Raw genomic sequence first — 24,731 nt, forward strand, 5'->3', positions numbered from 1 at the left:
GAGTGATGAATTCCTATCTTTTGGTGTGTGTGTCTGTACACTGTAGTGTGTGTACACAAAACATTAGGAACTTTTTCTTTTCATGACATAGACTTTCACCTGGTCAGCTATGATCCCTTATTGATGCCACTTGTGTGTGTGTGTGTGTGCCATTCAGAGGGTGAATGAGCAAGACAAAATATTTAAGTGCCTTTGAATGGGTTATGGTAGTAGGTGCCAGGTGTACTGGTTTGTGTCAAGAACTGCAACACTGCTGGGTTTTTCACACTCAACAGTTTCCCGTGTGTATCAAGAATGGTCCACCACTCAAAGGACATCCAGCCAACTTGACACAACTGCAGGAAGCATTGGAGTCAACATGGGCCACACCCTGTAGAGTCCATGCATCGATGAATTGAGGCTGTTCTGAGGGCAAAAGGGTGGTGGAGCAAATGTTTTGTTCACTTTGTATTAATGTATGACGTGTGAGTGTAATGTGAACCAACGTGTTACACTGTTTATTTGAGAACACTGAAGTGTGTGTAGTTATGAGCATAATGTGTGTGTCCAGGTGAGCCACAGGCAGTACATGTTCCTGATGCGGCTGCAGCGCAGCATCAAAGCCTTGCAGCACACCCTGCAACAGGACCTGGAGGAGATGGGCTCCAAACGAGACAAGGCAAAGACCACATCGGACCCCCCTCCAGACCACCAGCCCTTCAGTGCCTGTGTGGGGATCCTGCTCAAAAGTGCGGAGGTAGCTCTCCTCTTGAAGCCGGTCCCCCAGCCCGAGGGTCCTGGTTCCCCCCTAGGGTCGGAGTTGTCCCCTTCGGAGAGTAGATGCACCTTGGAGACTGGGAGTGACGGAGGGGAGGGGGGAGATAGAGGAACCCACGTGGAGGGGGCTGGGGCGAAGGGAAGCTGTACAGTGGACCAGCTTATGTGTGGGGGAGGGGTAGAGGGTGGGATAACACAAGGCCCCGCCCCTCTCATCCCCGCCTCCACCCCCAACCTGAAGGCGTCTCTTGTCGAGAGGACAGGGAGATCGAGTTCAGAGGAGTTGGGAGAGGCTTCCCTGGAGGCCCGGACTGGGGGAGAGGAGCCGGGGAGCGGAGTTGATTGTAAAGCCCAGCAGGGTGAGTCCTCCGGGGCAGACCCCTCTCTCTCAGACCCCCTCTCCACCAAAGACTGGAACGAGAAGAACCCTGGGGCCAGATTGCCTGAGTCTATGTCCAGGTAATTCCCTTCCGTCACCGTAACAGTCCTTTACCAGCTATTTAGACCTGTAGCCACTGTCAATGACCAGGTATTCAGTTCAGTGTTTCCATTGCAGTCATTTAGCTGTGGCCCATGGCAAAAAAATATGGGACATAAAAAAACAAAATTCTACCGAGGTGCACTTCGAAGATGCTGGAACAGTCCACATGTACTTTTCCTCTGCAGACAAAATCAGACAACCCCACAGTATAATAGTTGATCTATTTACAGAATGGGCTTGTTGTGTGTTATATGCAAGATAAATATTCCTCTCGAGGCGCGTTCAAGTTACGAGTGTCATAGGGATAGAATTCCCAGAATCTAAAATCGGCTGCATTTATAGGCTGCTCACACTTTAACCAGCCGCACCGGTTTACTCTTTGTATGGTCTAATGAAGGAACACTGAATGAATATAATTAATAACTTAGAATTAACTGAATGATCGAAAATAGGCCTACCTGGTTGCACTTTGTGCAAGCTGTGTATTCATCTACCGTGTTGTCCTTCCAAACTGGAGATTTCTCGCAGCATGTTTCCACGGTGATGTAGCCTATTCCTTTATCATAACCTTTTTATTTCTCCGGTTAGGCCTACGTTAGCCATTTTCACGTAACCTAGGCTACCCAGGAAAAATCCGCTTTGTAATGTGTTGTATCACAACCGGCGGTGATTGGGAGTCCCATAGGACGGCGGACAATTGGCCCAGCATCGTCCGGGTTTGGCCGTCATTGTAAATAAGAATTTGTTCTTAACTGACTTGCCTAGTTAAATAAAGGTTAAATAAATACAAATTCTCTGGTGGGGAGAGGGAACAGAATTAGAACATTTTAGCACCTCACGAATAAGGGACAGTTCCCGGCTCCACACACTCTCAATGCGTGCTTGGCTGGTAGCCTTGTGTCTGCCTCGCCGCTCACAGAATGGAATTCACAACAAGCGCCTGGGTTTTAAAATGTTTCCCGACCCGCAATATAATTGTTCTGAACCACGAGCCGACCCTCGGTTTGAAAAGTAATTTTTTATTCCACCCGCCAGTTGATTTTGATTTCATTTTTTTGGGCTCACCCATGCATCTGACTCGATGCAGGACTCTACTAATGATTAGCCCAATAGGGTAAATGCAGATAGGCTACCCCATGCTTCAGCCTATTTATTTATAGCCATTATGCTGCATCAGTTGTGATACAGGTGATAATGCGTATTGCTAATAGCATACCTGATCATATGAACCATGCATAGGCTATAAGCATGGTCCACTATGTTACAATTTAAACAAATCATTTTACCAATATGTTATTTGGCTCATTTCTGGAGGTAGAAATTATATTTTGGTTGGTGTCAATATAATTTTTGATAGAATGTCCTTTTAAAAAGTCACCAGAAGTGAGCTTCTCAGTCCTTCTGCATAACAATTCTCTGGGGGGGGGGACCCCCAATACAGTGGGGGAGGGAAACCCCGGACCTTTCCCCTTTACTGCTACACATTTTTCCAGAGGAACACTGATTCCGTTACTTCCATAACATATTGTTCAGCTATTCAGACGGTCAGTTCTGTAAAACATTCACTGTGATAATTCACTCCAAATCAAAGAAAACAAGAACATCTTTACTGTAACTTAGTGCATGTCCCGGTGGCAGATCAGCAGTGGGAAATGCAGGCCAATCTGCAGGCAGACCGTAACACTCATTCAGAGGACTTAAGACAAGCTTTAAATTAAGTCACTCCCATTACTGCAATACTCAGTCACAACAATACTTCCTGCAGATGTCATTACAGTTACTCACTTATTCATGCCCAGCTTAGTAAACCATCATTTACTGTTACTTTACTGTTACTTGGTCAGTCCCATCGCATCAGTCTGTAGTACTACATCATGTCTGTGTAGCTACCGTGACCACACTGTACCTGCCCTATACGTCACAATATCAATGTTGTCGTCAATAAGAGGTGTTTGTTCATTTGTGTGTGTTTCTGCCTTGTCCAATGTGCTCCCATACAAGGTGTGTGTGTGTTCTCACTCTGCTACTCTGTAGCTCAGTGTATCCTCTGCTCTGACCCATGCGAGGTGTGTGTGTGTGTGTGTGTTCTCTCTCTACAAAGGAAAGGCAGTCTGTCAGTGGTTTCTGACCGGCTCAGCTCCTCAAACACCCGGTCCACCTCCCTATATTCTATTTCCAACATGTAAGACACGCTATGGGTCTGTCTGTGTGTGTGTCCGCGCATTCCTTTAAATATCTGTTACACGTTGTGTGTGTGTTGTATCTGTACGTGTGCATGTAGAATTGTCTGTGGTTGGTTGTCTATCTGTGGGAGTGTATCTGGGTCTGTATACGTTTACACGCTGCAAGTTGGTGTGTGTACCCGGTGAATAGTGTGTGTAGCCTTGATCTGGTGACTAGTAGCATATAGCCTTGGCTAGGTCAACAGTCTAGACCTGAGCCCAGTTTCCCAAAGGCATCTTAAGGCTAAGTTCATTGTTAGAACCAGCTCAATTGTTCTGATGATGAACTCAACCTTAAAATGCTTTTGGGAAACCGGGCTCAAGGCCAAGCCTTGAGGTCCACAGTACTCCTGTTTTTTTCTTTCCCCTCACCCTTCTCCCCCACTCACACTCACTCTTGTTTGTTTGTTTTTGTTTGTGTGTGTTCCAGTGGGCGTCTGATGAGGGAGCGTTCCCAGTCCAGTTTCTCAGTGTCCTATAAGAACATGAAGAAGACTCCGTCTCTGCAGTCCTTGGACAACCTCTCCATAGACAGCTACCTGATGGAGGACGGAGACACAGACACATACAGCCTGCTGGAGAGGGGTAGGAACCACACACACACAGGGCCCTGGGTCCTAGACTTCCTGACGGGCTGACCCCTGGTGGTGAAGGAAAGCAACATCCCCTCCACCACTCTGACCCTCAACACGGGGGCCCCTCTGATGCGTGCTCAGCCGCCTCCTGTACTCCCTGTTCACCCATGACTGCGTGGTCATGCGCGTCTACAACTCATTCATCAGGTTTGCTGACGACACAACAGTGGTAGGCCTGATTTACTAACAAGGAGGAGGTGAGAGCCCTGGTGGAGTGGTGCCAGGAAAATAACCTCTCTCTCAACATCAACAAAACGAAGGCGCTGATCGTGGACTTCAGGAGGCCGCAGCGAGAGAACGCCCCCATCCACGTCGACGGGGCCGCAGTGGATAGAGTCAAAAGCTTCTCGTTCCTCCATGAGAATGTGAAATGGTCCCTTCACACCGACAGTGTGATGAAGATGGCGCAGCAAAGCCTCTTCAACCTCAGGATGCTGAAGAAATTCATCTTGGCCCCTAATATGCTGACCAAACCAGCCGCGTTGCAAAATAAATGTACATGTTCAATCATTTCATCCACTCCTCGCGCGCGTCAACGGGCGGCTGCGTACCAGGCACTGAAAAATAACTTGGCCCTATTTTAGAAGTTTGACTCGCTGCAAGTCCAGCCTGTTCTATCTACTCATTGGTTTTTAGGAGCATATACCCACGTGGGTGATTGAAAGATGAACTGAGGTCCACACTCCAGTCCAGTTGGTGGTGGTAATGCACCTTGCCAACTGCAACATAAAATCCACAGAAGAAGAAAGATGAACAAGGTGAGACTAATCAAAGGGGAAACCTAGTTAGTTATCTGTGGATTAATTGTCGGAGTAGAGAACACACGATTTTGTATGACTCAAAATAGGTCATAATTCTACAAAGATCCAGCTCAAAAAAGGACCATATGCATTTCAGGTAAAATAACAAGCCAAAGTTTATCTCCTAGGACAAATTTAACTAGCAACAGCAAGCTAGCTAAATGTCCATGAATGTTTCATTTACGTTTCGACCTCTCCCCAAATTAATATAGTTGGTTCACAGTAGGTTCTGGTATTTTAACCTGTCATGAACGCGTCTGGTGGAGATAGACAAAATCAATGCGCGCACACAGAAGATGAGCAAGTTTGGTTAGCATGTAAGACCCTCACAAACTTCTACAGATGCACCATTGAGAGCATCCTGTAAGGCCTGTATTACCTCATGGTACGGCAATTGCACCGCCCACAACCTCCAGGCTCTCCAGAGGGGGCATCTACAGCACCCAGTGTTTCAAAGGCCAAGAAGATCATCATTCTTCCCGCTACCATCTACAAGACGGAGACTGTACAGGTGCATCAACGCTGGGACCGAGAGACTGATAAACAGCTTCTATATCCAGGCCATCGGACTACTAAATAGTTGTCACTAGCCGGCCTCCGCCCAGGACCCTGGCCTGAACCTTAGACACTGTCACTCGCCAGCTAACACCCAGTACTCTACCCTGCACCTTAGAGACTGCTGCCCTAGGTACATAATAATGTTTCCATACTGATTTACCCACTTCATATGTATATACTGTATTGTAGTCATGGATCATCCTATATATTTACTTCTGTACAGACCTATTCATATTACTGTCCATACACACCATTCACATACATATATTTATATTCCAGACTCGGGTCCGGAATCTATTTCCTGCCATTCTATCCATTTTGCTGTGGGGTTTTGTGTGTGTATTTAAATACTGTATTCTCAACATTGCGTACTTGTTTTACTGCATTGTTCGGAGCTACAGTTGAAGTCGGAAGTTTACATACACTTGGGTTGGAGTCATTAAAACTAGTTTTTCAACCACTCCATAAATTTCTTGTTAAGAAACTATAGTTTTGGCAGGTCGGTTAGGACATCTACTTTGTGCATGACACAAGTCATTTTTCCAACAATTGTTTACAGACAGATTTATTTCACTTATAATTCACTGTATAACAATTCCAGTGGGTCAGAAGTTTACATGCACGAAGTTGACTGTGCCTTTTAAACAGCTTGGAAAATTCCAGAAAATGATGTCATGGCTTTAGAAGCTTCTGATAGGCTAATTGACATCAGTTGAGTCAATTGACGTACCTGTGGATGTATTTCAAGGCCTACCTTCAAACTCAGTGCCTCTTTGCTTGGGAAAATCAAAAGAAATCAGCCAAGACCTCAGAAAAAAATTGTAGACCTCCACAAGTATGGTTCATCCTTGGGAGCAATTTTCAAATGCCTGAAGGTACCACGTTCATCTGTACAAACAATAGTACGCAAGTATAAACACCATGGGACCACACAGTTGTCATACCGCTCAGGAAGGAGACTCGTTCTGTCTCCTAGAGATGAACGTACTTTGGTGCGAAAAGTGCAAATCAATCCCAGAACAACAGCAAAGGACCTTGTGAAGATGCTGGAGGAAACGGGTACAAAAGTATCTATATCCACAGTAAAACGAGTCCCTTATCGACATGACCTGAAAGGCCGCTCAGCAAGGAAGAAGCCACTGCTCCAAAACCACCATAAAAAATCCAGACTACCGTTTGCAACAGCACATGGGGACAAAGATCGTACTTTTTGGAGAAATGTCCTCTGGTCTGATGAAACAAAAATACAACTGTTTGGCCATAATGACCATCATGTTTGGAGGAAAAAGGGGGAGGCTTGCAAGCTGAAGAACACCATCCCAACCGTGAAGCACGGGGGTGGCAGCATCATGTTGTGGGGGTGCTTTACTGCAGGAGGGACTGGTGCACTTCACGAAATAGATGACATCATGAGGATGGAAAATGATGTGGATATAATGAAGCAACATCTAAAGACATCAGTCAGGAAGTTAAAGCTTGATCGCAAATGGGTCTTCCAAATGGACAATGACCCCAAGCATACTTCCAAAGTTATGGCTTAAGGACACCAAAGTCAAGGTATTGGAGTGGCCATCACAAAGCCCTGACCTCAATCCTATAGAACATTTGTGGGCAGAACTGAAAAGGCATGTGCGAGTAAGGAGGCCTACAAACCTGACTCTGTTACACCAGCTCTGTCAGGAGGAATGGGCCAAAATACACACAACTTATTGTGGGAAGCTTGTGGAAGGCTACCTGAAACGTTTGACCCAAGTTAAACAATTTAAAGGCAATGCTACCAAATACTAATTGAGTGTGTAAACTTCTGACCCACTGGGAATGTGATGAAAGAAATAAAAGCTGAAATGACTTCTCTCTGCTATAAATCTGACATTTCACATTCTTAAAATTAAAGTGGTGATCCTAACTGACCTAAGACAGGGAATTTTTACTAGGATTAAATGTCAGGAATTGTGAAACTGAGTTTAAATGTATTTAGCTAAGGTGTATGTAAACTTCCTACTTCAACTGTAGTAACTAACATAAGAATGTCACTGCACCCGCAAGAACATCTTCTAAACTGTGTATGCGATCAATAAACTTCGATTTGACACACACACACACACACACACACACACACACACACACACACACACACGGTTGAGCATGATTCTCCTCCAGGCTTTACAGGTCTGACTAGGTCTATCCATCATGTGCAGAGCTTGTCACTGTGCCTCAATTTACATTTTTTTGCATTATTTGGGGGTGTTTATAGGAGAAAATATTCCCGAAAATACAGACATTTTACTCTTTTATTTGGCCTAAATATGGAGGGATAACTCCAGACTTAGTCCTGAGAATAAACCATGTTTCTATACATATTGAATGGCTTTTGAAGAGTTCTTTCTATTCCATAGTTTGTCCAGGTGATGGCAGTTGTGAGCTGATATGATCTATACCACAATAAAGATGTCCTCTCACTGTCAACTGCGTTTATTTTCAGCAAATGTAACGTGTAAATATTTGTATGAACATAAGATTAAACAACTGGGACATAAGCTGAACAAGTTCCACAGACATGTGACTAACAGAAATGGAATAATGTGTCCCTGAACAAAGGGGGGGGGGTCAAAATCAAAAGTAATAGTCAGTGTCTGGTGTGGCCACCAGCTGCATTAAGTACTGCAGTGCATCTCCTCCTCATGGACTGCACCAGATTTGCCCATTCTTGCTGTGAGATGTTACCCCACTCTTCCACCAAGGCACCGCAAGTTCCCGGACGTTTCTGGGGGGAATGGCCCTCACCCTCCAATCCAACAGGTCCCAGACGTGCTTAATGGGATTGAGATCAGGGCTCTACGCTGGCCATGGCAGAACACTGACATTCCTGTCTTGCAGGAAATCACGCACAGAACGAGCAGTATGGCTGGTGGCATTGTCATGCTGGAGGGTCATGTCAGGATGAGCCTGCAGGAAGGGTACCACATGAGGGAGGAGGATGTCTTCCCTGTAACACACAGCGTTGAGATTGCCTGCAATGACAACAAGCTCAGTCAGATGAGGCTGTGACACACCGCCCCAGACCATGACGGACCCTCCACCTCCAAATCGATCCCTCTCCAGAGCACAGGCCTCAGCGTAACGCTCATTCCTTCGACGATAAACGCGAGTCCGACCATCACCCCTGGTGAGACAAAACCGTGACTCGTCAGTGAAGAGTACTTTTTGCCAGTCCTGTCTGGTCCAGCGACGGTGGGTTTGTGCCCATAGGCGACGTTGTTGCCGGTGATGTCTGGTGAGGACCTGCCTTACAACAGGCCTACAAGCCCTCAGTCCAGCCTCTCTCAGCCTGTTGTGGACAGTCTGAGCACTGATGGAGGGATTGTGCGTTCCTGGTGTAACTCGGGCAGTTGTTGTTGCCATCCTGTACCTGTCCCGCAGGTGTGATGTTTGGATGTACCGATCCTGTGCAGGTGTTGTTACACATGGTCTGCCACTGCGAGGACCATCAGCTGTCTGTCCTGTCTTCCTGTAGCGCTGTCTTAGGGGTCTCACAGTACCGACATTGCAATTTATTGCCCTGGCCACATCTGCGGTCCTCATGCCTCGCAGCATGCGGGAATGTTCATGCAGATGAGCAGGGACCCTGGGCATCTTTCTTTTGGTGTTTTCAGTCAGTAGAAAGGCCTCTTTAGTGTCCTAAGTTTTCATAACTTTGATCTTAATTGCCTACCGTCTGTAAGCTGTTAGTGTCTTAACGACCTTTCTACAGGTGCATGTTCATTAATTGTTTATGGTTCATTGAACAAGCATGGGAAACAGTGTTTAAACCCTTTACAATGAAGATCTGAAGTTATTTGAATTCGTAAAAATCATCTGAAAGTCAGGGTCCTGAAAAGGGGACGTTTCTTTTTTTTGCTGAGTTTAGGTTTCTGTCTGGTATTGATCCATGTATTGGTAGCAGACCACCAATTTTTAATTCATTCTGTGTCCACAGACGACGTGTCCATCTCAGGCTTTAAGGATGTGGTGAGGGAGCAGAGTGCCACAGAAATTGCCAAGGAGGCAGCAGCAGTAGCGGCCATGGGCACAGGGGAGCAGGACGGTGCTGGCTCACCAGATACTGTCAGTGCCACCTCCCAGAGCATCGACGAACCCACCAAAGACATGGTAATACACACATGCACAGGAAATGTATGCTCACATTCAGGCATGGACACATGAACAGACACCGTGCTGTACACACACACATGCATTCATGCACACTATACAATGCATTCAGAAAGTATTCAGACCCCTTGACTTTTTCCACATTTTGTTACGTTACAGCCTTGTTATAAAATGGATGAAAGTTTTTTTTTACCTTTTTGCAAATGTATTAAAAATAAACTGATATTACATTTACATAAGTATTCAGACCCTTTACTCAGTACTTTGTTGAAGCACCTTAGGCAGCGATTATAGCCTCAAGTCTTCTTGGGTATGACGCTACAAGCTTGACACACCTGTATTTGGTGAGTTTCTAACATTCTCTGCAGATCCTCTCAAGCTCTGTCAGGTTGAATAGGGAGTGTCACTGCACAGCTTTTTTCAGGTCTCTCCAGAGATGTTCGATCGGGTTTAAGTCCGGGCTCTGGCTGGGCCATTCAAGGACATTGAGACTTGTCCCGAAGCCACTCCTGTGTTTTCTTGGCAGTGTGCTTAAGTTTGTTGTCCTGTTGGAAGGTGAACCTTTGCCCCAGTCTGAGAACCTGCTCCAGAGCACTCAGGACTTCATCAAGGATCTCTTTGTACTTTGCTACGTTCATCTTTGCCTTGATCCTGACAAGTTTCCCAGTCCATGCTGCTGAAAAACATCCCCACAGCATGATGCTTCCACAAACATGCTTCACCGTAGGGATGGTGCCAGGTTTCCTCCAGACGTGACGCTTAGCAGTCAGACCAAGGAGTTCAATCTTGGTTTCATCAGACCACAAAATCTTGTTTCTCATGGTCTGAGTCTTTGGGGGGCCTTTTGGCAAACTCCAAGCGGGCTGTCATGTGCCTTTTTCTGAGGAGTGGTTTCCGTCTGGCCACTCTACCAAAAAGGCCTGATTGGTGGAGTGCTGCAGAGATGGTTGTCCTTCTGGAAGTTTCTCCTATCTCCACAGAGGAACTCTGGGTTCTTTGTCACCACCCTGACCAAGGCCCTTCTCCCCCGATTGCTCAGTTTGGCCGTGCGGCTATTTCTAGGAATAGTCTTGGTTGTTCCAAACTTCTTCCATTTAAGAATGATGGAGGCCACTGTGTTCTTGGGGACCTTCAATGCTGTAGAACTGTTTTGGTAGCCTTCCCCAGATCTGTGCCTCGACACAATTCTGTCTCAGAGCTCTACGGACAATCCCTTCGACCTCATGGCTTGGTTTTTGCTCTGACATGCACTGTCAACTGTGGGACCTTATGTACAGAGGTGTGTGCCTCTCCAAATCATGTTCAATCAATTGAATTTACCACAGGTGAACTCCAAGTTGTAGAAACATCTCAAGGATGATCAATGGAAACAGGATGCACCTGAGCTCATTTTCGAGTTTCATAGCAAAAGGTCTGAATATTTATGTAAATAAAATATTTCTGTTTAATACATTTGCAAACAATTCTAAAAACCTTTTTTCTCTTTGTCATGAGGTATTGTGTGTAGATTGAAAATGTTTTATTTAATCCATTTTAGAACAAGGCTGTAACGTAACTAAATGTGGAGAAAGTCAAAGGGTCTGAATACTTTCCGAAAGCACTGTACATACATTTATACACACACATGCATGAGTACACATGAGCATTTTTCATTTCCTGAACTGTAATTTTACCCCACTTTCTGAATTGATTGAATTAACTTAGATTTTTATTAATTTTAGCAGACTCTCTTATCCAACTTAATGCCTCCCTCCCTCTCTCTCTCCCCCCCAGGTGTCGGTGCTGGTGCTGAAGGTGCGGTGTGTATGTGGGGGGATGGAAGTGCGAGGGGAGAGCACGGCTGTGTCTCTGGAGGTGGGCTGCGTCAGACCCACACAGCTGGGAAACGTCAGCCTCCGACAATACCTCAGCAACCGCAGCCTGGGTGAAGACACAGACGCATGCATAGACACAATGTATACTCCTACATGCATACATACATGCATACATACATGCATACATACATACATGCATACATACATGCATACATACATACATGCATACATACATACATGCATACATACATGCATACATACATACATACATACATACATACATACATACATACATACATACATGTGGGATAGTACACACACATTGCAGTCACACACGCGCACAAACTGCAGTTTTGCTATTCCCCATTCTCTTGGAGTACTATCTATAGCTGGGTGAAGACTACACACTCCCAATTGACTTGGTTTACCCTTCCATAACTCTTACAGGTATGGTACCCACTGCTCACGGCAGCACTATTGTACCCCCTGCCCCAGGCAGCGAAGGTATGTGTGTGTGTGTGGAACATAAGCATGGGTAGGCAAACGCAAGCTTGCGCACAAGTGCTACTACCTGTTTGTGTTTCAGTGTGTCTCTGATTTCATCATTGGTATGAAATGACAGATAGTAATTAGTATTTTTGCTCCACCAAGCATGCTACACACGTTTGTTTTACTATCCTTGTGGGGACCAAACTATTGATTCCCATTCAAAATCCTATTTTCTCTAACCACAAACCCTAATTGTAGCCCTGAACCAAACCCCTAAGCCTATAAATAGCCTTTTTACTTGTGGGGATCGGCAAAATGTCCACGTGATTTTCCTTGTTTTACTATCCTGGTGAGGACTTCTGGTTCCCACAAGGATAGTAAAAACACACACACACACGCACACAATGTGTGACTGCACTGTGTGTCTCAAGGGTGTGTGACTGCAGTGTATGCCTCAAGGGGTGTGTGTGTCTAACTGCTGCAGTGAGACGGTGCATTAGCACTAATGGGGGTTTTGCTCCCTTTACCAGCTACATTAAACCCAGTGTCGGTATGTGTTTTTGTGGCACCACAGGTTGTGTGCATGTGTGTCTCCAGCATGTCACCTCCGTGTGTGAATATTTAAGAGGGGTTGGTGAGGTCCATATTTACCCACAGTACTATGAGGCAGTGCTCGCTCAGCTCCGCCGCCTCCCTCTTTCACAGAAGAGTAATCCCTCTCTCTCCCTCGGCTCCGCCTCCTTCCTCTTTCACAGAAGAGTAATCCCTCTCTCTCCCTCGGCTCCGCCTCCTTCCTCTTTCACAGAAGAGTAATCCCTCTCTCTCCCTCGGCTCCGCCTCCTTCCTCTTTCACAGAAGAGTAATCCCTCTCTCTCCCTCGGCTCGGCTCCGCCTCCTTCCTCTTTCACAGAAGAGTAATCCCTCCCTCAGCTCGGCTCCGCCTCCTTCCTCTTTCACAGAAGAGTAATCCCCATCTCTCTCGCGCGCTCTCCTTTCCTACCCCGCTCTATATGTCTCGCTCTCCTTCTCAATCACTTTCTCATTATTTCTGTTTTTACCTCTTACCTTCTCTCACGTCTGCCATTTCCTCCCTCCATCTCTCCTTCCTTCCTTACTGAGGCAGTGACCGACGTGTTGTCGTTATATTAAAATGTGTGTCTGCGTGTGTGCAGCTGCTGTGGCACTTTACTGGCCTCTAAATAGTTTTATGGGATTAGTAACCCCACCCCCAGAAGGGCCCTTGCTTTACAAATTAGTCACACCTTAGAAATGGATTCATAGACTGGCGTCAGCAGTAAGGCAATGTCTGGTTGTATGCCTGCCAAGCGGCCATCGCTGAGCCGTTTCTTTGAGTTGTGGTTGCAGTGATTCTGTTTGTATTGCAGCCAATCTATGCCTTCTCTTTTTAATGGGAATTGATTGATTACTGATGTTCTCTCCTCCCACTCCCCTCTCTCCTTCCTCCTTCCCTCGCTAGGTGGTGGTCTGGAGGCCAATTCAGACGGGACCACCCATCTCCCGGAGGTCAGGGCTCGGCTGGAGAGCGGGCCCTGTGCTGCCACCCACTCCCCCCTGGCCGAGACCAACGGTTTCCTCCAGCTGCGTCTCCACGGCTACCGGGCCAGCTTCCTCATGTCGTCGCTAAGGAACCTGGCTCACTTCCTGGAGGATGACTCCGCCCCCCAGGTCCTCCCGATGGAGATCAGCGTCAGGGACACACACATCGACCTGAAGGTGGGGATGAACACACACACACACACAAATTAACCACAGACACATTAACCTCTGTCCCCCTCTGCAGGATGATGGTCCCCGTGACAACCCGTCTGACCCTGATCCCACCCCCATCACCCTGCACATCGCCAACCTGCTCATCCACAGGACCGACGATGGAGCCTTCTCTATAGGGGGTGAGACACACACACACACACACTGCCTCACTCATATATATATATATATATATATATATAGGGGGTGAGACACACACACACACACACTGCCTCACTCATATATATATATATATATATATATATATATATATATATATATACTGCCTTACACATTCACTCATATACAGTTGATGTCGGAAGTTTACATACACCTTAGCCTCCGTTTTTCACAATTCCTGACATTTAATCCTAGGAAAAATTCCCTGTCTTAGGTCAGTTAGGATCACCACTTTATTTTAAGAATGTGAAATTTCAGAATAATAGTGATTTATTTCAGCTTTTATTTCTTTCATTACATTCCCAGTGGGTCAGAAGTTTACATACACTCAATTAGTATTTGGTAGCATTGCCTTTACATTTTTTTACTTGGGTCAAACATTTCGGGTAGCCTTTCACAAGCTTCCCACAATAAGTTGGGTGAATTTTGGCCCATTCCTCTTGACAGAGCCGGTGTATCTGAGTCAGCTTTGTACGCCTCCTTGCTTGCACACGCTTTTTCAGTTCTGCCCACAAATGTTCTATAGGACTGAGGTCAGGGCTTTGTGATGGCCACTCCAATACCTTGACTTTGTTGTCCATAAGCCATTTTGCCACAACTTTGGAAGAATGCTTGGGGTCATTGTCCATTTGGAAGACCCATTTTCGACCAAGCTTTAACTTCCTGACTGATGTCTTGAGATGTTGCTTCAATATATCCACAATTTTCCATACTCATGATGCCATCTATTTTGTGAAGTGCACCAGTCCCTCCTGCAGTAAAGCACCCCCACAACATGATGCTGCCACCCCCGTGTTTCACGGGTGGGATGGTGTTCTTCGGCTTGCAAGACTCCCCCTTTTTCTTCCAAACATAACAATGGTCATTATGGCCAAACAGTTGTATTTTTGTTTCATCAGACCAGAGGACATTTCTCCAAAAAGTACGATCTTTGTCCCCATGTGCAGTTGCAAACCGTAGTCTGGCTTTTTTATTGTGGTTTTGGAGCGGTGGCTTCTTCCTTGCTGAGCGGCCTTTCAGGTTATGTCGATATAGGAATCATTTTACTGTGGATATAGATACTTTTGTACCGGTTTCCTCCAGCATCTTCACAAGGTCCTTTGCTGTTGTGGGATTGATTTGCACTTTTCACACCAAAGTACGTTCATCTCTAGGAGACAGAACGCGTCTCCTTCCCGAGCGGTATGACGGCTGCGTGGTCCCATGGTGTTTGTACAGATGAACCTGGTACCTTCAGGTGTTTGTAAATTGCTCCCAAGGATGAACCAGACTTGTGGAGGTCTACAATTTTCTGAGGTCCTGGCTGATTTCTTTTGATTTCCCTATGATGTCAAGCAAAGAGGCACTGAGCTAGAAGGTATGCCTTGAAATACATCCACACCTCCAATTGACTCAAATTATGTCAATTAGCCTATCAGAAGCTTCTAAAGTCATGATATCATTTTCTGGAATTTTACAAGCTGTTTAAAGGCACAGTCAACTTAGTGTATGTAAACTTCTGACCCACTGGAATTGTGATACAGTGAAATAATCTCTAAACAATTGTTGGAAAATGTACTTGTGTCATGCACAAAGTAGATGTCCTAACCGACTTGCCAAAACTATAGTTGTTGAAACACTTATGTTCGAGTCATTAAAACTAGTTTATGTAAACTTCCGACTTCAACTGTTTTGAGAATGACACAAATTAATTTTCAGTCTGCTGCCTCAGTGTCTTTAGATATTTTTTGTCAGATGTTACTATGGAATGCTGAAGTATAATTACAAGCATTTCATAAGTGTCAAAGGCTTTTATTGACAATTACATGAAGTTGATGCAGAGTGTCAATATTTGCAGTGTTGACCTTCTTTTTCAAGACTTCTGCAATCCGCCCTGGCATGCTGTCAATTAACTTCTGGGCCACATCCTGACTGATGGCAGCCCATTCTTGCGTAATCAATGCTTGGAGTTTGTCAGAATTTGTGGGGTTTTGTTTGTCCACCCGCCTCTTGAGGATTGACCACAAGTTCTCCATGGGATTAAGGTCTGGGGAGTTTCCTGGCCCTGGACCCAGAATATTGATGTTTTGTTCCCCGAGCCACTTAGTTATCACTTTTGCCTTATGGCAAGGTGCTCCATCATGCTGGAAAAGGCATTGTTCATCACCAAACTGTTCCTGGATGGTTGGGAGAAGTTGCTCTCGGAGGATGTGTTGGTACCATTCTTTATTCATGGCTGTGTTCTTAGGCAAAATTGTGAGTGAGCCCACTCCCTTGGCTGAGAAGCAACCCCACACATGAATGGTCTCAGGATGCTTTACTGTTGGCATGACACAGGACTGATGGTATGTCACAGGACAGATGGTAGCGCTCACCTTGTCTCCGGACAAGCTTTTTCCCGATGCCCCAAACAATCGGAAAGGGGATTCATCAGACAAAATGACTTTACCCCAGTCCTCAGCAGTCCAATCCCTGAACCTTTTGCAGAATATCAGTCTGTCCCTGATGTTTTTCCTGGAGAGAAGTGGCTTCTTTGCTGCCCTTCTTGACACCAGGCCATCCTCCAAAAGTCTTCGCCTCACTGTGCGTGCAGATGCACTCACACCTGCCTGCTTCCATTCCTGAGCAAGCTCTGTACTGGTGGTGCCCCGAACCCGCAGCTGAATCAACTTTAGGAGACGGTCCTGGCGCTTGCTAGACTTTCCTGGGCGCCCTGAAGCCTTCTTCACAACAATTATCCGCTCTCCTTCAAGAACTTCATGATCCGATAAATGGTTGATTTAGGTGCAATCTTACTGGGAGCAATATCCTTGCCTGTGAAGCCCTTTTTGTGCAAAGCAATGACGGCACGTGTTTCCTTGCAGGTAACCATTGTTGACAGACGAAGAACAATGATTCCAAGCACCACCCTCCTTTTGAAGCTTCCAGTCTGTTATTCAAACTCAATCAGCATGACAGAGTGATCTCCAGCCTTGTCCTCGTCAACACTCACACCTGTGTTAACGAAAGAATCACTGACATGATGTCAGCTGGTCCTTTTGTGGCAGGGCTGAAATGCAGTGGAAATGTTTTTGGGGGATTCAGTTAATTTGCATGGCAAAAAGGGACTTTGCAATTAATCTGATCACTCTTCATAACATTCTGGAGTATATGTAAATTGCCATCATACAAAGTGAGGCAGCAGACTTTGACACATTAATTTTCATTCTCAACTTTTGGCCACGACTGTACACACACACACACACACACACACACACACACACACACACACTGCCTCACTCTCTCTCACACACACACACAGTCTCACACATTCATACACATGCACACTGTCACACACCCTCCATCCCAACACCGTCTCATTTCATCATACAATGACATGCCTTTCAAGTTTATTTCTACCTTTCACCCACTCCCCACCCTCTGTTGTCACAGTGGAAAATGCGTCTGAGGCGGGGCCTAAGAAAGAAGTCCAATTGATTGACAGTGGTCTGTCTCCAGTCCCTGAGAGTGTGATCAGCAGCACTCCCAAGGCCACACAGACCCCCAGCCTATCTAGCCCTAGCACAACCCCCTCCGATAAAGAACAGGTGAGTAGTCCACACACACACCACCCATTCGTCCAGGGCCTAAAATGAACACCCGCCACCTGCCAAATGAGGGTCGATTTTGGTATTGGCAGGTAAGAATGTCTATTTACACCAGCCACGTTGGCGAGGGGTCAGGGCTCCACAGTGCAAGCATTTCACTCTCATTTGTGAATAAAAATAGGCAAGTATGATCACATGTAAAATAAATACTGTATTTGTTTTCAAATTATTTCCACCGCTTTGTTTCATAGCTTGTAAATGAATCGCACAAAGTCAAAACTGCAAATCCTATGTAGCCTATTCCACTTTGCGCTGCAACACCGCATGTGAAGAGCTGAGTGAAATATTAATTTTTCGAAGCGCTGTGCACAGGCATAAAAGTTGGTCAAATTTACTTGAAACAAAAGTCTACTGAAGTGAGACGTTGTGTTTCTCGGCTGTTTACATTGTTTTGTTCACAAGCTAGGTTGTTTTTCTATGTTTGAGTTTCAACTGCTCGGGAAGCGAAGATGATGCTTCTACTAGTCAGACTCAATCTCACTGCCACAAACATGACTGGAGTAGTGTTACCATGGTAACCTCCGGCCCTTAACCTCTATGGGCTAGGTGGGACGCAAGCGTCCCACCCGTGGTGCACTCCATCAACAGCAGGTGCATTTCAAGAGCGGCAAATTTGAATCCAAATAAATGTCAAAATTCAAATTTTTCAAACATACAACTATTTTACACCCTTTGAAAGATAAACATCTCCTTAATCTAACCACGTTTTACGATTTCAAAAAGGTTTTACGGCGAAAGCATAAATTTAGAGTATGTTAGGACAGTACATTTACAAGAGTTGTGTGTAATGTTTTGTCAATTCAAAGACAGGGTCACCAAAACCATAAAACCAGCTAAAATGATGCACTAACCTTTTACAATCTCCATCAGATGACACTCCTAGGACATTATGTTAGACAATGCATGCATTTTTAGTTCTATCAAGTTCATATTTATATCCAAAAACAGCGTTTTACTATGGCATTGATGTTGAGGAAATCGTTTCCCTCCAATAACCGGCAGTCAAGTCAGCACCACAAATTAAATAATTAAAATTAGAAAACATTGGTAAAATATTATATTGCCATTTAAAGAATTATAGATTTACATCTCTTGAACGCAATCAACTTGCCAGATTTAAAAATAACCTTACTGGGAAATCACACTTTGCAATAATCTGAGCACTGCGCCCAGAAAAATACGCGTTGCGATACAGACTAGTCGTCATGTTGGGGAGATCTAAAATCGAAAATACTATGTAAATAATCCATTACCTTTGATTCTCTTCATCAGATGTCACTTCCAGGTATCACAGGTCCATAACGAATGTAGTTTTGTTCAAAAAAGCTCATTTATGTCCAAAAATCTCTGTCTTGTTAGCACATGATCTAAGCCCGCCGGACTTCACTTCATGAACGAGGGGAAAAAATATATTTACGTTCGTTCAAACATGTCAAACGTTGTATAGCATAAATCATTAGGGCCTTTTTTAACCAGAACATGAATAATATTCAAGGTGGACGAATGCATTCTCTTTTATAACGTATTGGAACGAGGGTACCCAACATGAACTCGCGCCAGGTGTCTAATGGGCCATCATCGTTCCATGGCTCTTGTTCGGTCAGATCTCCCTCCAGAAGACTCAAAACACTTTGTAAAGGCTGGTGACATCTAGTGGAAGCAATAGGAAGTGCCAAAATATTCCTCAGCCCCTGTGTTTTTCAATGGCATAGGTTTAAAGGTAATACACCACATCAGGTATCCACTTCCTGTCAGAAAATGTCTCAGGGTTTTGCCTGCCAAATGAGTTCTGTTATACTCACAGACACCATTCAAACAGTTTTAGAAACTTTAGGGTGTTTTCTATCCATATATAATAAGTATATGCATATTCTAGTTACTGGGTAGGATTAGTAACCAGATTAAATCGGGTACATTTTTTTATCCAGCCGTGCAAATACTGCCCCCTAGCCCTAACAGGTTAAAGGGGCAGGTGAAAATCTTTGTCTCATCTGTGATATTTTGTGTGTGTGTGTGTGTGTGTACTCAAATCACATTCAATTAAAACCTCTTAGGGATGGGGGGCAGTATTTTCACGGCCGGATGAAAAACCCACCCAAATTAAACTGCCTGTTACTCGGGCCCAGGAGGTAGGATATGCATATAATTAGTACAGTTGGATAGGAAACACTCTGAAGTTTCTAAAACTGTTTGAATGATGTCTGTGAGTATAACACAACTCATATGGCAGGCAAAAACCTGAGAGAAATCCAACCAGGAAGTGGGAAATCTAAGGTTGTAGTTTTTTCAAGCGATTGCCTTTACAGTGACTTAGGGTTCATTTCGCACTTCCTAAAGCTTCCACTAGATGTCAACAGTCTTTGGAACCTTGTTTGAGGATTCCATGGTGAATTTGAAGGGAATAACAGCCCAAGGAAGTAGGTGTCCCATTATATGGCATGGGTTCAGTCACGCGCAGAGACTTGGGAGCGAGCTGAGTTCATATTCATTCCTAAAGAGAACGGATAGGTCTGGTTGGAATTTTATTGAAGATGTATGTTCAAAACAACCTAAGGATTGATTCTATACATCATTTGACATGTTTCTACAAACTGTAGTATAACTTTTTTGACTTTGTCTGGACTAAGTAAGCACGCGCGTTGTGGATTTGGATAGTGAACCTAACGCGCGAACAAAATGGATGTATTTGGACATAAATATAAACTTTATCGAACATTTATTGTTGAGCGCCTTCTGATGAAGATAATCAAAGGTAAGTGAATATTTATAATGTAATTTCTTAGTTTTATTGACTCAAATGGCGGGTTTCTGTTTGCTTGTTGTTGGTGTCTTCTGGGCTGTACTCAGATTATTGCAAATTGTGCTTTCGCTGTGAACCTTTTTTGAAATCTGACAAAGAGGTTACATTTAGAAGTGTATCTGTAATTCTGTGCATAACACTTGCATATTAATCAAAGTTTATGATGAGTATTTCTGTAATATGTGTGCTCATTCACCGGGGGGTTTGGAGGGAAAACATTTCTGAACATTACGCGGCAATGTAAAATGGGGTTTTTGGATATAAATATGAACTTTATCGAGCAAAACATACATGTATTGTGTAACATGAAGTCCTATGAGTGCCATCTGATGAAGATCATCAAAGGTTAGTGAATATTTTAGCTGTATTTCTGGTTTTTGTGATGCATCTAGATGCTTGGAAAATGGCTGTGGCTTTTCTTGTTTATGTGGTGTCCTAACATAATCTGTTTTGCTTTCGCCGTAAAGCCTTTTTGAAATCGGACAATGTGGTTAGATTAAGGAGAATCTTATCTTTAAAATGGTGTATAATACTTTGTATGTGTGAAATTTTAATTATGAGATTTTTGCTGTTTTGAATTTGGCGCTCTGATTTTTCACTGGCTGTTGTCAAATCAATCCCGCTAACGGGATTCACGTGTTAATAAGGGGTCACTAACAACAATATACCACATTACTTCTTTCTAGTAATGCATTTGTTTTGGATACATTACAAACCACGCTTTTTGGTTTTGTTTGTGTAATTTTAGCAGGGGGGAAATATTTTGGTTGGTAAAAAATCTGACTGGCTGGTGGACCAAAAATAAAATGTTATGCCCTGCACTCTTTCATAGGAATTTAACCAACACCCTCTCTTCTGTTTATCCCTAGCTGCTGATAGAGGAGAACGAGTGTTTGAAACTGGAGCTTTCCAAAGCCAAGATGGCTCTAGCTGAGGCCCAAATGGAGAAGGACTCCCTGTTGCACCGCATGAAGAGTCTCAAAGTGAACAGCAGCTAGGGTAGTCCAACAGAGGCCCAGTGACCACCAATCTGCAGTGCTGCATATCACCACAGGGGGGAAGCAGAGAGGGGTGCTGGATACTGGAGCTACTTGATATAGCATCACACAAGTATTATTCAAGCATCAGCCAGGTCATTCAAGCCTGTTCTGATGAAGGGCTGGTCGCCTAATAACTAGACCACACACACACACACAGTCCATGAAGTCTACTCCTTAACACACACACACGCAGTCCCTGAAAACCAGAGAGGGGGGCTACTTTTTCACTTCAGCCCACCTACCATCCTCATCCCTACACCCCCCAGTAGAGGAACTGGAGAGTGGACTGTGTTAGACTTTCATCCCCTCCTCGATACAGTGCTGCCGTGTCATCCCTGGGCTGGGACTAGGACTGCAGTACACATGCTTGTTTTACATGATTATTGTGCTTGTTTTGAGTTGCTCTCTTTATGCAGTAAATTAGTGTTCAGTCTCTCCAGTAATCCGACTCTGCAAGCCAAGCAGCCTCCTAAATATGGGAGCGTAAGGAGGGATGAAGGGGAGAGGGATGGGACGAATCTAAATTAAACAGCCCTCAAGTGGGATGGCGGGGCTAGGGAGGTGTGGTGGGAGTCCTGAATGTTAGTCTTGGGGGAAAAGTTTCCCTCCCTGAATCGATACCTTAAATAGGAGAAACAATGCAAAAATGTGCAACTTTATCAAGCATATTCTATATGTAATATGACCTTTTATGGGAGGGGCTTGCCTGGTTGGGTGGGGTGAGACACTGAATGTCATATCTTTGGAGGAATGTCTCAAAAATAGACTTATTTTGCACTGCGCTGAAACCGAACATGTAATTTGGTGCTTATGAAAAAAATGTATCTAGCACTTAACCAATTGTACTTGGAGTGTGTATGGTAATGTACTTATGATGGGCAAAGCGTACACACTGTTTTCTACAGAATTCTGAATGGTTGTGCAGTGTGTGTTTTCAACATGTATTTGTCATGTAACTAAAACAAGCATTTCATTTCATTGAAAAGGAAAATATACAATTATATATTCACATTTACTTTTCTTCCATTCAATCTAGTTGTCTACAATGCCCATAATGTCCCATTGCGCTGTTTTTTCCCCTTACTTTTCTACATGTAAATAGCTAGTGGTGTGTCCAGCACTTTTGAACGACATTCACTGTAAATACGATCCCTGTACGAAAGCATCGTCCAATCCGGTTGAGAACACTATCCTGTCATCTCTCGATCATCCAATGAGTGGAAAGAACATTAATATGGAAAGCAAGTTACCATCTCTTTTCTCCTATGAGGATCAAGCCTGGGGTGTATTCATTATTCGGATTCCTTTACAAAATGTATTTTCTGTTCAAAACATTTTGCAACTAAAAACATTTACTCCAAACGGAAAACGCTTTGCAACGATTGGACAAATTCAGGTAGGACCCTCCCCTCGTTGGTTCCGTTTGTGTTGTTTAGTTCCTAGAGTAAATTGTTTCCGTTGCAAAACGTTTTTTGCAAAGGTCTGTGACTAATGAATACAGCTCTCACCTTGCCTCTGCCGGGCACAACAACCGGACGATCTGGTTTGAAGGGGAAATGGGAAAGAGAGCCTGTGACGCGACTTCCACTTTTGGACATTAAGATGGAGCGTTACCTTGTTATCTCCTCCTCCACATGTACTGGATTGGTTGAATGGTGCAGAAGAGAACCTCCCTGACTCCTCCCCCCCCCCTTCTCGTCAAGATTTGTTGTAAAGGATCCAGTTTCAGGCGTTTATTTTACGCCTGCTACGTTAGGTAACTCCTCCCAATGCAGGAGGGGAAACAGGCATGTGCTTTTCTGTGCGTGCATTCTAGATTTGCATAATCCTACATGTGTAGTTTTTCACCCACGTGAAGTCGTGCCCATATCTGCTGTTCCATGCTTGTCTTTTGGGGAAGCCTTGGGGGAGTGTTGTAGAATAGAGCTTTAGTTCCCCTTTGGAGTGTGCTTTTGGCTCACACACAGAATTTAGTCAGAAGGCAGTTCTGTCTGAAGCATCACGTTTTACACAGGGACGTTTCCAGTAGTAGCATGAGATTTGCTGACAGATTACAATGGTTTGCCTCTCTTTAAAGGTGTAGTCTGCAGGTTCTCTGTCCCGTATGGCAATAAGTAAAAACACAACTACCCTAAAACAAAACCGAAGAAGGTAAAGGTAGTTTTCTGTTTACACCAACTATGGCAACTGGTCTTTCTTTGGTTTTCACAGGCAGGCTCACTCGAATGACCCCATCCTAGTCCTTCAAAAAGGGTTTGGGTTTGGGAATACATCATTTTTCTACTTTAAAGAGCTTAAAACTATCCAAATTGTGGACCTAGCTCAGCCTAGTCCAGTCCAGCTGAATGTCTTTCCAAGCTGCGCTGTCCGCTCTCTCTGCCTTGAGACGATGCTGGTTCACTTACCTGCTCAACACTGACAAGACTTGAATGGCTGTTAGGATTTGAATGCTTGATTGTATTTTAAAGGCTGCCCTCCCCGGAGTTTCTAACTTTCTCATCCACTTCCTGGTCCGAATGGACCCGTCCCCTCATTACAATAGCTCCTCCCTTGACCTGCTCAGCTGCTCTTCTCCTGGGAGCTCCGCCTCCTGAGAACTTGTGTACAAAAAGAAAATGATTTGTAATAATTGTCTGTCGAAGCTGCTGAGCTACTGATGAAAATAAAAAGATATCCAATAAAAAATATTTCTCAGTTGTCATACTGTTCTACTTGACTTCCTTGCACTAACACTTGTCTGTTCTTACTAGCAATGATTATGCTGATAGCTTCTCTGAGGGAACTTTTACTTACAATGATTGTGATGTGGTTGTTTTACCGATCTACCTTAAAGGGCAATTCCAACCTAATTTTCATTGTCTCCAGCACAATACCAGTGTCTACATATGTGAAAATTGCGCATTTCTATGTTTTGTAGAGAGAAATATGTATGTTAAAAGTTCTGCCCAATGACATCAAAAGTAAATAGATTTTTTAAAAGTGATTTTCAAACATGTAGACACAGGTATGTTGATTGCAATAATGAATATGAGGTTGAAACGTGGTGGAATTGCCCTTTTTTAGTTGAATTCACTAAGTCCCTCTGGGGGGAAAAGGTATCAGATAAATGATATATGTAATTCTTATGAAACATAGGCAGATAACCTTGGGTGTGCACCATCTACTGAATTGTGGAGGGTTTAAACCTGGTGCATCTGGCCAAGGGAACTTCCACCAGTCCACTAACGGGACAGAGCAAACACTTCCATGGGAGGAGTGGATGGATGAAGCCTACCAAATGAAGCTGCTGAAAGTATCAGACATTGACAAGGGATTGAAGACCAAGTGTCTACCAGTGGAGGGCACCGCTGTGAAGGGCACTGAAGATTCTGCACTGAGGAGTAAAGGGAGAAGAGTGAAAGGCCTGCCACATAG

General features: G+C 44.4%; 1 protein-coding gene across 3 annotated transcripts in view; it reads left to right on the plus strand.

Annotated features, from left to right (window-relative positions):
* Nucleotides 1-24,018, plus strand: part of LOC106609564 (UHRF1-binding protein 1-like) — a 56,848-nt gene extending 32,830 nt beyond the window's left edge. The window contains exons 15-24 of one of the 3 annotated variants that reach the window (XM_014208503.2): nt 551-1,215; nt 3,339-3,419; nt 3,890-4,044; nt 9,429-9,601; nt 11,375-11,525; nt 11,863-11,919; nt 13,382-13,638; nt 13,706-13,814; nt 17,263-17,417; nt 21,147-24,018. In XM_014208503.2, the coding sequence (XP_014063978.2) occupies nt 551-1,215; nt 3,339-3,419; nt 3,890-4,044; nt 9,429-9,601; nt 11,375-11,525; nt 11,863-11,919; nt 13,382-13,638; nt 13,706-13,814; nt 17,263-17,417; nt 21,147-21,275 (1,932 nt within the window). In that variant the 3' untranslated portion in view covers nt 21,276-24,018. The remainder of the gene's footprint in view (nt 1-550; nt 1,216-3,338; nt 3,420-3,889; nt 4,045-9,428; nt 9,602-11,374; nt 11,526-11,862; nt 11,920-13,381; nt 13,639-13,705; nt 13,815-17,262; nt 17,418-21,146) is intronic. The other 2 variants (XM_014208507.2, XM_045722207.1) reach the window with 2 other exon arrangements.
* Nucleotides 24,019-24,731: the final 713 nt, after the last annotated feature.

This window comes from Salmo salar, chromosome ssa07, assembly GCF_905237065.1.
Source record: "Salmo salar chromosome ssa07, Ssal_v3.1, whole genome shotgun sequence".
NCBI classification, from domain to species: domain Eukaryota; kingdom Metazoa; phylum Chordata; class Actinopteri; order Salmoniformes; family Salmonidae; genus Salmo; species Salmo salar.